At 47.1% G+C, this 13,253-nt stretch overlaps 1 protein-coding gene across 1 annotated transcript in view; it reads right to left on the bottom strand.

Annotated features, from left to right (window-relative positions):
* Positions 1-8,813, bottom strand: part of EPC2 (enhancer of polycomb homolog 2) — a 58,971-nt gene extending 50,158 nt beyond the window's left edge. The window contains exon 1 of the mRNA XM_066575190.1: positions 8,397-8,813. Within this exon, the coding sequence (XP_066431287.1) occupies positions 8,397-8,549 (153 nt within the window). The 5' untranslated portion in view covers positions 8,550-8,813. The remainder of the gene's footprint in view (positions 1-8,396) is intronic.
* Positions 8,814-13,253: the final 4,440 nt, after the last annotated feature.

Below are 13,253 nucleotides of genomic sequence, written 5' to 3'. Positions count from 1 at the left end.
GGAACGGCGTATTACCGCTGATCAAACGCCTGCCAAATCCGATCATGAGAGAGCGGCCCGTCACTGCGAGAGAAAAACATCACGAGCGCAAATAAACCCACAACGGGGCCTATTTCAGGGCGCGTTTTGTGCACTTGGCAACGTGATTGGCGCGCCCGTGTGGATGACCCCCCTCAGGGGCTTATTCACACAGACACAGTTTCAGTCTGTGGAAAATGGACCAAGTTCCCCGTGTGATTTGCGTGCTGCGCATCCGCTGGTTTTGTTTTTTAATAAATGCAAGATGGCCGATTGGGGATACTTTGTGTTCCGTCTCCGGGCGTCACGTGTAGAAGTCAGCGCGCCCACAGACCTACGTAAGACGCGCCACTTTCTTCTGCACAGTATCACTCTGCATAAAACACAATTGTCTGGTTATACGAGCGCCTTTACCGGTACGGACACGAACAGAAAATGCGCGGGTGCGAATACGCCGCAGATCGTCAGCAGTGAATTAGCTGAAAATGAAAGGAGTGAAGATCACGGCGAATCTGCCGCAGAAATCCAGGTGTCACGTGCAGGATTATCACGCGGCTCTGCGCTGAGGCCGTATATTCCGCGCACAACATGCGGGGGCGTCCGTGAAAGAACAGAGATCTTCAGAGATCCATTCACATTTGCGTGCATTTCTTCTATTTTACCCCGTTTCACGTGCGTACAGCCCTATTGTTTTCTGTGGGTGTGTTTGGAACGCAGTACATGCGCATTCCATAGCGTATGTACGCCATTTTTTTACGCATCTTGCTAGGAAACATGAGTTAAAAAAGAAACCGGGAAGCCGATGTGACAGCGTGCGTAAAATACACTGTTCATGCGAAGTTAAAAATGCGTTCATATGCAGTTCCCTTTGCTGGTAAAAATTCTGAGATTTTTACGCAGCGTTTTACCGTGCGGTTGTGCGCGCCCGGCCTCGGGGGACGTCACACCCAGCAGGAATATTGCAAAATTTTCACCGTGGATAATTCCACGCAAATTCTGCAACATTTTCACATTTTGAAAAAAGCATCAAAATTTGCGCCATCAATGCAGACTGACCAGGAACCCGCAGCTGCAGCACTCGCAATATATCGCACCCCGTGAGCCGTCACCCAGGAGAACCAGCGAGCGCCGAGCCGCTTGTCAACTGATGCCGCTTCCAAAATCACCTGACCAGCGGCTCAAAACTCATTAGAGGCTGCTGGGAGAAGGGTCACGGGGCGCGACGTACTGCGAGGGGAGCGCTGCGGCTGCGGATACACCAACGATTCCTGGTCAGAATCCGCACTGATGATGCAGATTTTAACACTTTATGTGGAAATGCTGCGGAATTGCGCTGCCTTCCAAGGCTCTTCTCACACGGACACGCATTTCTTGGACCGATATCACATTGGTAGACGTGCCATTTTCTATGTGTGATGCACCATCCAAGAAAAACGCATTGCGGTCCAGGCGATTTTCACACGCATGAAAGAAAAAAAATAAAAATAAAATCACATTATTTTAATAGAAAAAAAAACAAGCTGCATCCCACATGAAAATGGCGCCTGGCGAGTAGAATGCAATTGTCTGTGACCCCATAGGAAGTCGCCCCAAAAATGCTGCAATTCCTCTCTCTCAGATTTACTGCCAGAGACAGATCACCCATGTAAATACACCCGCCGTACGAACGGCTTGTGTGTCCGTCCGCGTTGTGGGTCTAGGGGAAAAAACAAAACTGGCCGTTTTTTTTTTTTTTTAATCTACAAGCAAAAGACAAACAGATGAGACGCAGAAGTGAACGAACACGAGCGACGCAAACGGATGACACATCGCTCTCCGTTTTTTGTGGAACACAGCTGGACGCTTGTCTGTAGCCGCAGGGACGCCGGTCTGCGCAGGGGCAGTAGACGTAGGATTTTTTAGGGCTTATTCACACAAGCGTGTCCGATATTGGGCTGTGAAAAAATAGAACTGTAACGCACGTGTGAGGCTGCGAGCCGTCTGCAGGCGCTGTGCACCATCTTTTCCTCTCATGCACAAAAAGAGAGAAAAGAAAAAAAATATAATAATCTTCCCTTAAAGGGGTTGTCCCGCGAAAGCAAGTGGGTCTATACACTTCTGTATGGCCATATTAATGCACTTTGTAATATACATCGTGCATTAAATATGAGCCATACAGAAGTTATTCACTTACCTGTTCCGTTGCTGGCGTCTTCGTCTCCATGGTGCCGTCTAATTTTCAGCGTCTAATCGCCCGATTAGACGCACTTGCGCAGTCCGGTCTTCTTTTCTGAATGGGGCCGCTCGTGCCGGAGAGCGGCTCCTCGTAGCTCCGCCCTGTCACGTGCCGATTCCAGCCAATCAGGAGGCTGGAATCGGCAATGGACCGCACAGAAGACCTGCGGTCCACCGAGGGTGAAGATCCCGGCGGCCATCTTCACAAGGTAAGTAAGAAGTCACCGGAGCGCGGGGATTCAGGTAAGCACTATCCGGTTTTTTTTTTAACCCCTGCATCGGGTTTGTCTCGTGCCGAACGGGGGGGAGGGGGGGCTATAGGGAAAAAAAAAACCCGTTTCGGCGCGGGACAACCCCTTTAAATTTTTTCTGCCCTTGTTTAGCAATGATTGGTGTATAATGCAGCGCAGGTGGATTCCCCGGTACGAGCTCCATTATTTTTGTACACCCATTGACTTGAATAGGTGACGTCACCTGAGAAGGCGGGCCAGAAAAGGACAAGCTGCAAGTTTTTTTTTGCTTTTACAGTCCGTGTAGAAAACGCACATCTGTATCGCCCATTGAATGTAAAGGTGCCATTAGAGCGCCTCCACACGGGCGTTTTCGTTTCTGGGCAGGCAAAAAAACACAGCGCTTGGCGAAATGTGTGTCTGCGCTGTAAAGTGCGTCGTCGCGCCTTTTTTTTCACCCAATCAAACAAACGATGACTTCATATGGAAACACAGGAGCATCAAGAGGCAAAAAAACCGAAAGAACGCGCCGCGATGTTGTGTTATCGCAGCAGAGAAGTGATCGCAGATGTAAATGAAACCATCGAATGACATGAATATCAGAAATCTGTTTTTTTTACTCACTCGCACATAGAGCAAAAAACGCAGCGTTTTAGCGTCCGTGTGGAGGCGCTCTAACATGCGATTTCCCCGCAGATGCGAGGCGTTTGTTGTGTTAAAAATCCCTTGCTTCACTTCAGGGAAGAAGCGATCCTGAGGATCACGGAGGGAAAGCTCGCATCACCCTCGTGGGCATTTTGCACGCTTTGCTGGCCCAATTGAAAACAATGAACACCCAAAGATGGGACATGCGGCGACTGTATAACCTGATTGAAAAGAATGGCTTTCATCTTCATGCGACGGTTGTGCAGCTCACGTGATTTTATCGGCCGCGTGATAACGGCCTCAGACTGAACGATTATTGTTCAGATGAGCGGGAGCGAACAATGACGTTCAGTCTAAACGCGAGCCGCGACTTAACAAACGGGAATGATCTGCTTTTAGCTCGGCAGGCATAGAAATCCTCGTGCGCTCCTCACTTGTCGCTGCGTCTAACCGCCGATCGCTCCGTCTTTCCATGCAGCGGATGTGAAACACTGAACAAGTCAACAAAGAATCTGCTTGTCTAAACAGGCTGCGAACGCGACAGCGGTGACATCACTGGCCGTTCGCGTGTGCAAGCGAGAATCTAGTCCAAAAGCCCCCTAAAGGGGGCGCGTGCCGTCTGATGCAAACGCAGAAGTGACAAAAAACACCCAAGTGTAAACAAGCCGCCAGACGGGAGGGCCGTGCTGTATACATGTGTGTGTATATATATGTGTGATTATAGGCGGCACCCGTACATGGAAGCCTCCAGGCGCTGAAGTCGTGTAAACAACGTATACACAACAACGACACCATAATCGCTGCACGTCCTCCAGCGCAGGAGCTTCTGTTTGGAACTTCTATCACCGATTTCCTCACAAACCCAGGCAGAATATCGCAGCATGCTGCAGACTGTTTCACCTGGGAAACCGCAAGCCAGAAACCAAACAGACGCCATTACATTCAATAAAGCTGAATTGGCGCAGTTCAGTTCCATCATCATCATCTTCGGGCTCCTGCAACAGAACAGGAAACCCCGAGATAGCTGCGTGATCGCCGTCTCCATACCGGTGAAAAATGTCAGACGGGGGGAAAAAATAAAATAAAATACACCGAAAAACGCCACTTGTGTCAAAACCACCTTCAGGCCGCGTCTTCACGAGGAGGATCTGCTGCGGGTTTTCTGTGCAGAAAGTAAGAATCTGAAGCATTTACAGTAAAACATTCAAAATCTCATCTACTCCCCGTAGGAACAGAGTCCACAGTGGGGGGGGTGTTTGAAAAGTTGCGCCCAAGACTCTCTGGCGCAGTTTGGATGAGACCGCACAGAGACACCCCGTCCTTTCTGATGTGCGGGACGCGGCACTTTGACATATTTTCATCCAAGATTCGGACAACAATAGGCGGCGCCGCCGCCATGTTTTTTTACTTAGACTATTCGTATACAAGTAATCGAACATTATTTATCTGAAACAGCAAAAACTAAAAAAAAACAGGTCCAGAATGCTTATTTGGTGCATTTCAGCTTAAAAATAGGCCATAAAAGTGATCAAAAGAACCGTACCTACCCCAAAATGAGACCAATAAAAACTACAGCCCGTCACACAACAAACAAGTCCTCACTGCGCTCCGACGGTGGGGGGGGGGAACCTTCTGGGACTTTGAAAGCAGCGATGCAAAAGAACAATTAAAAAAAAGGTTTTATTGCACAAAAGTGGCAAAAAAAAAATTATATATATATATATAACACACACACACACACACACACACACGTTTCCCCAAAAATAGGACCTATCACGACTTTCAGTGGTGGTAGGTGAAGGGGGGAGCTTGAAATATATGGAGAATGCTGTCAGCGCGGAGGTCACGACAGCCTGCCGCAGCTCAAGGGACCCAGACACCACCAGCTAGGTGAGTATAAGACACCCCCGAAAATAAGACAGTGTGCCTTTTTTGGCGCAAATAAATATTATAATACAGGGTCTTATTTTCAGGGAACCACTAATTTTGGTATTGTTGTAATGATGTCACTTCTGCTGCTGATTACGGCCGCTCTCATGCAGGCCGTTTTTTACGTTCAGTGAGGCTGTAAAACGCCTCTGTAGATTTCAATGGGACGTCTCAGACAAGAGTTCCAGTGCGGAGTTTCTAATTTTTGACCGCTGTCTGCTCTATTTTAGTGCGTTTCGGCAATTTTTAAACGCCTGTCATCACCCATTGCATTGATGGGGTGCGTTAAAGGACGCTGTCAAACGTGTTCGAAAACGCTGTAAAACGCGGCGCTTCTACAGACACTGTGCGAGAGCAGCCCCGCGCTGTATAACAATAGAAGAACGGCAGAATTGATGTTTTTTTCTCCCTGCCCTCAAATTATAAAAGTTTTACAATACAGTATATCAACCCAAAATAGTACAAATAAAACTACAGCTCGCCACGCAAAACATAAGCCTCATACGGCCGCGGTAACGGAAAATAAAAACGGTATGGCTTTTAAAATGAAGAATTGATCATTCCAAAAAAAAATCCTGGTGTTCGTGGCTAAATGGGCCGTGTCAGGGCCGCTTACACACAGGCGACAAAACTGTGCGATTGTCTCACAACGCGACAGCGCTACAAATGGCATGTATGTGAGGCCCAACGGGTTCCTACAGCCTGCGACATTGTGAGAAAAAAAAAAAAAAAACGTGGCATGCTCTATACAGCCACGGTTGGCTATGTTTTGTAGCCCATCCTTCCCGATGGCGCCTTCCTCTGTTGCATCTCCCGAAAACACAACTTTTTCAGTAGGAAATCCTACTGTTTATCCAAAAATAAGCCCTAGCTACATAAAAAAAAAACCACACACATCACATCACCCCAGAGGTGCTGTCTGGCTCCACCAGCGCTTCCTGGTCAGGGGCTCAAAAATCCTGCCTCCAGGAACCGCTGGCTCTGATTGGTTCTCGAGCGCCGCGACTAAGCCAATCACTGCAGAGCTCGATGAACCAATCAGTCATGCACAGTGCAGGTTTTGTTCGTATTTCCGCCGCCGGCGCTTAGCGACGACACGGGTACCCGCAGCCCATATGCAATTGTAATGTGGCAATTTTTTTCCTGCTTGCGGTCTAGGCAATTCGTACCCGCAAGTGTGAAGGAAAGTTCGAAAATACATGCCTTTTAATGCCAGCAGTGTACAGCGGATCGTCTCGCGGACGCCGATCGCGGAATCCGCAATTCAAATCTGGTGGTGCGAGATCGGCCGGACGGTCCCTTAAAAGGACGGTCGCTGGAAGCTCACGGATTTTTGCAGCGAAATCTGAAGCGCGAATCGCGCCGCGTCGCATCGCATTCGCCTCCCGTGACTTTATTACTCTCAACAGGAATCCAATTTTTCCCACACGGATTTCAATCAGCATAAACACAAGAGTGACATCACCCCCCCCCCCCCCGGACGCCATGTTGTTTCCAAAGGTCTGTTGAAAAGGGTTAAATCTGCACGCAAACCCGCGGCATCACGGCCCGTCACCACCGCAGAAAATATACGTTGCGGTTTACAGGGGGGGGGAAAAACCTGCGTTGGGTTTTGCGGTCTGAACATCCGAGGGATCTCTCTGCGGCGCTCAGACGGGTCAACAGGTCATTTAAGAATCCCACTGAAGTCAATGGGGGCGTCGAAATAAAGAGGGTCGAGAGACAACTTGCTGATCAGTAGGGGGTCTCAACACCGAGACGCCCGCCGATCTTGAGAACGGGACTTCAGTGTCGCTTGTCCCCCTGCAGTGATGTCATAACGAACGGAGCGCTGGCCGAACGTGCGCAGTTGGCGCTTAATTAAATTCAATGGAGGCTGATAAAAACAGCCGAGCGCGTGGCGGTGGGCTCTCCCCGCAGTCCCGTTCACTAGACCAGCCTACTCCTCACTGCGGGGACTGCGGTCACGAGGGCGGGGACGCTGTGTTCTTGAGATCGGCGGGGGTCTCCGCAGTATCGCCTGCATTCACGGTAACCGGTCTGCAGACGTGGACATTAAACTCGCCCGTGTGACCCGCCCCCAACAGGGGAATAAAGCGATTGCGGTCTCGGACCGCCCCTTTTAGGCCGATTCACGCTTCACTTTTTTTTTTCTGCGTTTTTGAACCCCATCACAACGCAAGCGATTATTTTATTTTTTTTAAACCGCCCGTGTTGTCGGGGTACGTTCAGACTGTATTTTGCGCCAAAAATACGCTTCCCATTGATTTGTAATGGAGAACCGTTTTCTTATTTTTTTTTTCTCGAAGGGCTTTTGAAACGAGTGTAGCAGGAGAAAAAAAAAAAAAAGTGGCACTTTTTTCGTTGTCCGTGTTCGATTTTTGCGTCGCAATTAATACGCATGGCCAGTACGTATCCGCACCCAAAAACGAAGCTGTATTTTGCCACGGTTTTTTTTTCACCCTGTCCAATACGCTGTGACGCATCCTAAAAACTACACCGCTTTTTTTTTTTTTTTAATGCATGTGGTTTTTAAAATACTCCACAAAACATGCGCTAACGGCACGGGCGGTTTTGGGGAAAGAATAAAAAAAAGAACCGCATACGTTTTTTTCCCGCGGTTCAAAAAAAAAAAAAAAAAGCAAGAAACCTCCAAGTGTGTAGAGAGCCTGGTGCGAGATCTGGCGTGCGGTTGACAATATCGTGCCGTCGTGGCATCCAGCGGTAGAATAGCGAACGCCCGACCAGCCGCCATATCCGCCATCATTTAGGATTTCTGCGCACGTTGGAAGAAGCGACTCCAAACATTTTTATATACATTGCGCTGATAAACCGCGTCCCAATATAATCAAAGGTGTGCAAAGCGCCATCACATAACACAACTTAGCGCCCCTTTGCATCGCGTTGGACCTGTAAATATAACCGGCATCTATAATCACACAGCTTAATAAACATAAAGTGACATTACATTAAAGCAATAGAGAGATAAGCAGGTATATCATGTAAACACGTCGGCATTATAAACTGTTCCCATCACTGATCTGCTGCTGCAGCGCCTCTTGAATCAGGTGACAGCCGCGCCGGCAGCAGCTCCCAGCTTTGGAGCTCTGATCAAACCTGCCGGGCAGCGCTGCGCACACTTCCTATTCACAGCGCAGGTTACGCTCACGCAGAGCGGCCCGCACAGTGTGACGTAGGCTCTGGACGCAACAACATGGCGGCTCCCGCCAACTACGCCAGCCTGGGCCGTTCACCTCCCCTACGTGACGTAAGAGAGGCAGGATAGAGCGCGCTCTACGCAGCCGGCCGGCGTAAATGGCTTTCCTGAATAGCAAATGGTCTGACAAAAGGATTACCTACCGATTCCTCCTCCTTCTCCATCCCCGTGGGCATCTGCGGCACGGCCCGGTTAATGGACACGCAGTCATTGAGGTCGGGCATGTCCTTGCCCCGGTAGATGGGCAGTGGCTTGGCGGCATCCAGTGCCCGCGCTCGAAACGACAGTTTACTCATCGTCGCCACAGCCGGGGGAGGGGGGGGCGAGGAATAAAAAAAAAAAAAAATTAAAAAAAAACACTTAAAAATTGTCGGTCAGAAGGACCCCCCCAAACCGCTCGATATCACCCCCCGCCGACTCATGGGGCCCCCGAGACACGGTGAGGGGCGGAAGAAGGCGCTCCGGGCGGCGGCTCGTCGTGCCTAGATCCGGGTTTTGTTGGCTCGATCCGCTCCCTGCGCCATGGCAAACATGGCGGACATTACCAAGGCGGCGAGCGATCCCAGCAGCCCCCGCGGGCGGCGGCACAGGCGGGAGCGCGCACAGCGAGGGGGAGGCCGATGCCGGGTGCGCGCGTCGTACTGCTAAGGAGCCGGGGGCGCGCCAGGCCTGGTATATAGGGTCTTCGCAGTATACTCGTCCTGCCGTACAGTATATAGCTGCTCCTCGTGCCTCAGTGGTAAAATACAGTGCAGAGAATATACAGTACACTCTGTGCCTTTAGTCTCGATCTCTCACAATGTGAAGGCAATATTTACCCGTTGTGAGGTAAATTTATCACATATTTGCCCGTTGTGAGGTACATTTATCACATATTTACCCGTTGTGAGGTAAATTTATCACATATTTGCCCGTTGTGAGGTAAATTTATCATATATTTGCCCGTTGCGAGGTAAATTTATCACATATTTGCCCGTTGTGAGGTAAATTTATCATATATTTACCCGTTGTGAGGTAAATTTATCACATATTTGCCCGTTGTGAGGTAAATTTATCATATATTTACCTGTTGTGAGGTAAATTTATCACATATTTACCCGTTGTGAGGTAAATTTATCACATATTTGCCCGTTGTGAGGTAAATTTATCATATATTTGCCCGTTGCGAGGTAAATTTATCACATATTTGCCCGTTCTGAGGTAATTTTATCATATATTTACCCCTTGTGAGGTAAATTTATCACATATTTGCCCGTTGTGAGGTAAATGTATCACATTTTTACATGTGCAGAAAATTTATCATATATTTACCCGTTGTGGGGCAAATTTATCACATATTTGCCCGTTGTGAGGTAAATTTATCACATATTTGCCCGGTGTGAGGTAATTTTATCATATATTTGCCCGGTGTGAGGTAATTTTATCATATATTTACCCGTTGTGAGGTAAATTTATCACATATTTGCCCGTTGTGAGGTAAATGTATCACATTTTTACATGTGCAGTAAATTTATCATATATTTACCCATTGTGGGGCAAATTTATCACATATTTGCCCGTTGTGAGGTAAATTTATCATATATTTGCCCGTTGTGAGGTAAATTTATCATATATTTGCCCGTTGTGAGGTAATTTTATCATATATTTGCCCGTTGTGAGGTAAATTTAACACATATTTACCCGTTGTGAGGTAATTTTATCACATATTTGCCCGTTGTGAGGTAAATTTAACACATATTTACCCGTTGTGAGGTAAATTTATCACATATTTGCCCGTTGTGAGGTAAATTTAACACATATTTACCCGTTGCGAGGTAAATTTATCATATTTGCCCGTTGTGAGGTAAATTTATCACATATTTGCCCGTTGTGAGGTAAATTTATCACATATTTGCCCGTTGTGAGGTAATTGTATGATATATTTACCCGTTGTGAGGTAAATGTATCACATTTTTACATGTGCAGTAAATTTATCATATATTTACCCGTTGTGGGGCAAATTTATCACATATTTGCCCGTTGTGAGGTAAATTTATCACATATTTGCCCGTTGTGAGGTAGTTTTATCATATATTTACCCGTTGTGAGGTACATTTATCACATTTTTACAGTGCGGTAAATCTATCATATTTTTACCCGTTGTGAGGCAAATTTGTCACATATTTACACGTGAGATATCATCAGGACTGTCTGATATTTGTGATATTGCACCCCTATAGCTATATTGTGCCAAATGTGTGCAGAGAGCCGCTGTTGTCCCGTTGGCCATTATACAGGTTTATTAAGTCTATTAAAAGGCGAAGTCTGTCCGGACGCTCTCACACAGACGCTTGTAAAACGTGGCGCTTTAGAACGGCGTTTTTTTAAGCACATTCAACAGCGTCTTTCTAACGTAAACCAGTCATTGCAACGGGTCATGTGGCGCGTTAAAAAGCGCTGCAGCGCACTAAAATACGTTGTACAAAAAACGCCTCTGTGAGAGCGGCCTTAATAAGAGCAGGTCCTTGAAAAAACACATGTGGTATATATATATATATATATATATATATATATTTATTTTTTTTTTTTTAACGTGACATTTGCTGATCGGTCCTTTTCTTAGAATGACTGAGCTTCTCACAATTTGCACTTCCATCTATTGGCATTATCGCCATGACCGCAGAATAAAGTCACATGACAAGTTTTCCGTGGATCAGTTTCAGGGTGCGTTCGCTCGGGTGAGTTCCGCACGATTGCGATATTGACGGCACTTGTGTGTGAAAAGAAGCTACTGATTTTTATTATCTACTTATTCACATGAGCAATTTTTCTCTCTGACCAGCGGTCTGCAGCAGAAGAGTCGCTGCAAGTCCTGTTTGTAGGCGATTCTCACGTAAGAATCGCCATTAACTGCTATGGGAGTTGCACTGCCCTTGTGATTTGCATGTGAGTGTCATGCTGTTGTTATGACCTTCGGGCCGCGTTCACACGTCTTTGCCAACCTGCGTTTTTCACAGTGATGCAAAGCGTTTTTGATTCAAAAGTGCATCACATCGCTCCGGTGAAATTGCGATCCTCCGACGCATGTGTCACGCATATCAAAGCCTCGCATGTGTTTCAATAGCAAACATCACATCGCACGGCATGAAATGTCTTTTAAGGTCCCATTGATAACAGTCGTTGAGGTTTCCGTGGGAACGCCCAAAGATAGAACACGCTGCGATTCAGTCTATTTTCTCGCTAGTGTGAATGAATACATTCAAAGGAATGGATTTCATAGTTGCACCAGTTTTGCGTGCATTGCACAACACTTGTGAGACAATATCACTCGTGTGAATAAGCCCTAACACTTGGAAGGACATTTTTTTCACACAAGATAATCACATGTACATGGATGCGATGCCTTATTTATGCCAAAATGTATTGCAATAGCTGAGAAATCACAGTAAATAGAGAGCGGTGTGATTTAGATTTTCTCGGACCTACATCGCACTCGCCCGATTAAATGTATTTTCATTGTGAATCCACATTAGATGGGAAAATCCAGCAATCTGAGTGACTTCCAAGGAGGCCCGGTCATCGGAGCTAGACTAGCCGGGGCCTCACTGCCAACCGCGAGGGGGTGGGGGCGAGGGCGGTTCTCATGTAATGATGTAGAGAGAAAGGCGTGATCGGTGAAAACATCCAGCGAAAGGAGATCCTGTGGACAGAAACAACTTGGCGCCGAAAGGGGTCAGAGGAGGATGTCAGAAATCATTCTGAGCTGCAGGCACTGCATAGTCTGGTGCTCCAATGAACGCGTTCGATCACACAAATCATCTTTCCTTCGCACGGATAGGCTATAACAGACAACCAGTTCCAGCGCCATTGTGTCTAAAAGAAACAGAAAGACGGGCAAAAGAGAGCAAAAATTGTATCGCTGAGCAGCAGAAAAACATCTCCTGGTCAGATGGATCCAGATTTCTATTGCACCGTGCTGATGCAATAGAAATGCTTTACTTGCTTCACTCATTAGGAGAGCTTTAAACTAGAACAATATGGGAAGGGAAGTGAAAGGCCAAGTAAAAATATACAGCTAATTAATACATTTGAGAACCTTGCTATTAGAAGTGGAAAGAACAAAGAATTCAGAAGGAAAGTAGAGGAGCAAGAGACCCCGATCACAAACTAACATGTTTCTACACAAATGCACAGAGCATGGGAAACAAACAAGGAGAATTGGAGCTCCTGACACAGGAAGAGAAATATGATGTCAGAGGCATCACGGAAACTTGGTGGGATGATACACATGATTGGATACAAGGCTTGAAGGATACAACTTATTTATAAGAAACAGACCTAATAAAGGGGAGGAGGTATTGCGTTGTATGTTAGGAAAACATTCATCTCCACCGAGATTCAAGCTTCAGAGCTGGGAGTTCTGTAGAAACTGTTTGGGTAAGAATACAAGGAGAGAACAACAGAAAGGACACCATTGTAGGCATTTACTATAGGACGCCTGGTCAAGCAGAAGATATGGATGAACTCTTTCTACATCAGATGTCCAAGCTCTCCAAAAAGCATGACATAGTGATCATGGGAGATTTTACCCATCCAGACATTGGTTGGGAATCTCAGGTAAAAGTAGTGAATCCAAGAAATTCTTGTCTGCTCTTGCTGACAACTTTATCTTCCAAAAGTAGTAGAGAAAACAAAGGGATCTACTATCTTGGACCTAATTCTTACCAACAGGGAGGGAATGGTTGAGGAAGTAAGGCCTCATGTCCACTGGACAATTATAATTAAAAAATCTGCGCGTTTTCCGCGGCCATAGGGATTAGAGATGAGCGAACGTACTCGGATAGGCACTACTCGTCCGAGTAATGTGCCTTATCCGAGTACCTCCCCGCTCGTGCTGAAAGATTCGGGACGCGCTGCGGAGCGGGGAGCTGCAGGGGAGAGCGGGGAAGAACGGAGGGGAGATCCTTCTCTCCTTCTCTCCCGCCCGCTCTGCCCCGCTCCCCGCCGCAACTCACCTGTCA

Source organism: Eleutherodactylus coqui, chromosome 8 (genome assembly GCF_035609145.1).
Source record: "Eleutherodactylus coqui strain aEleCoq1 chromosome 8, aEleCoq1.hap1, whole genome shotgun sequence".
Taxonomy (NCBI): Eukaryota; Metazoa; Chordata; class Amphibia; order Anura; family Eleutherodactylidae; genus Eleutherodactylus; species Eleutherodactylus coqui.
Note: the sequence above shows the minus strand (reverse complement) of the source record. Positions and strands in the feature narration are given on the sequence as shown.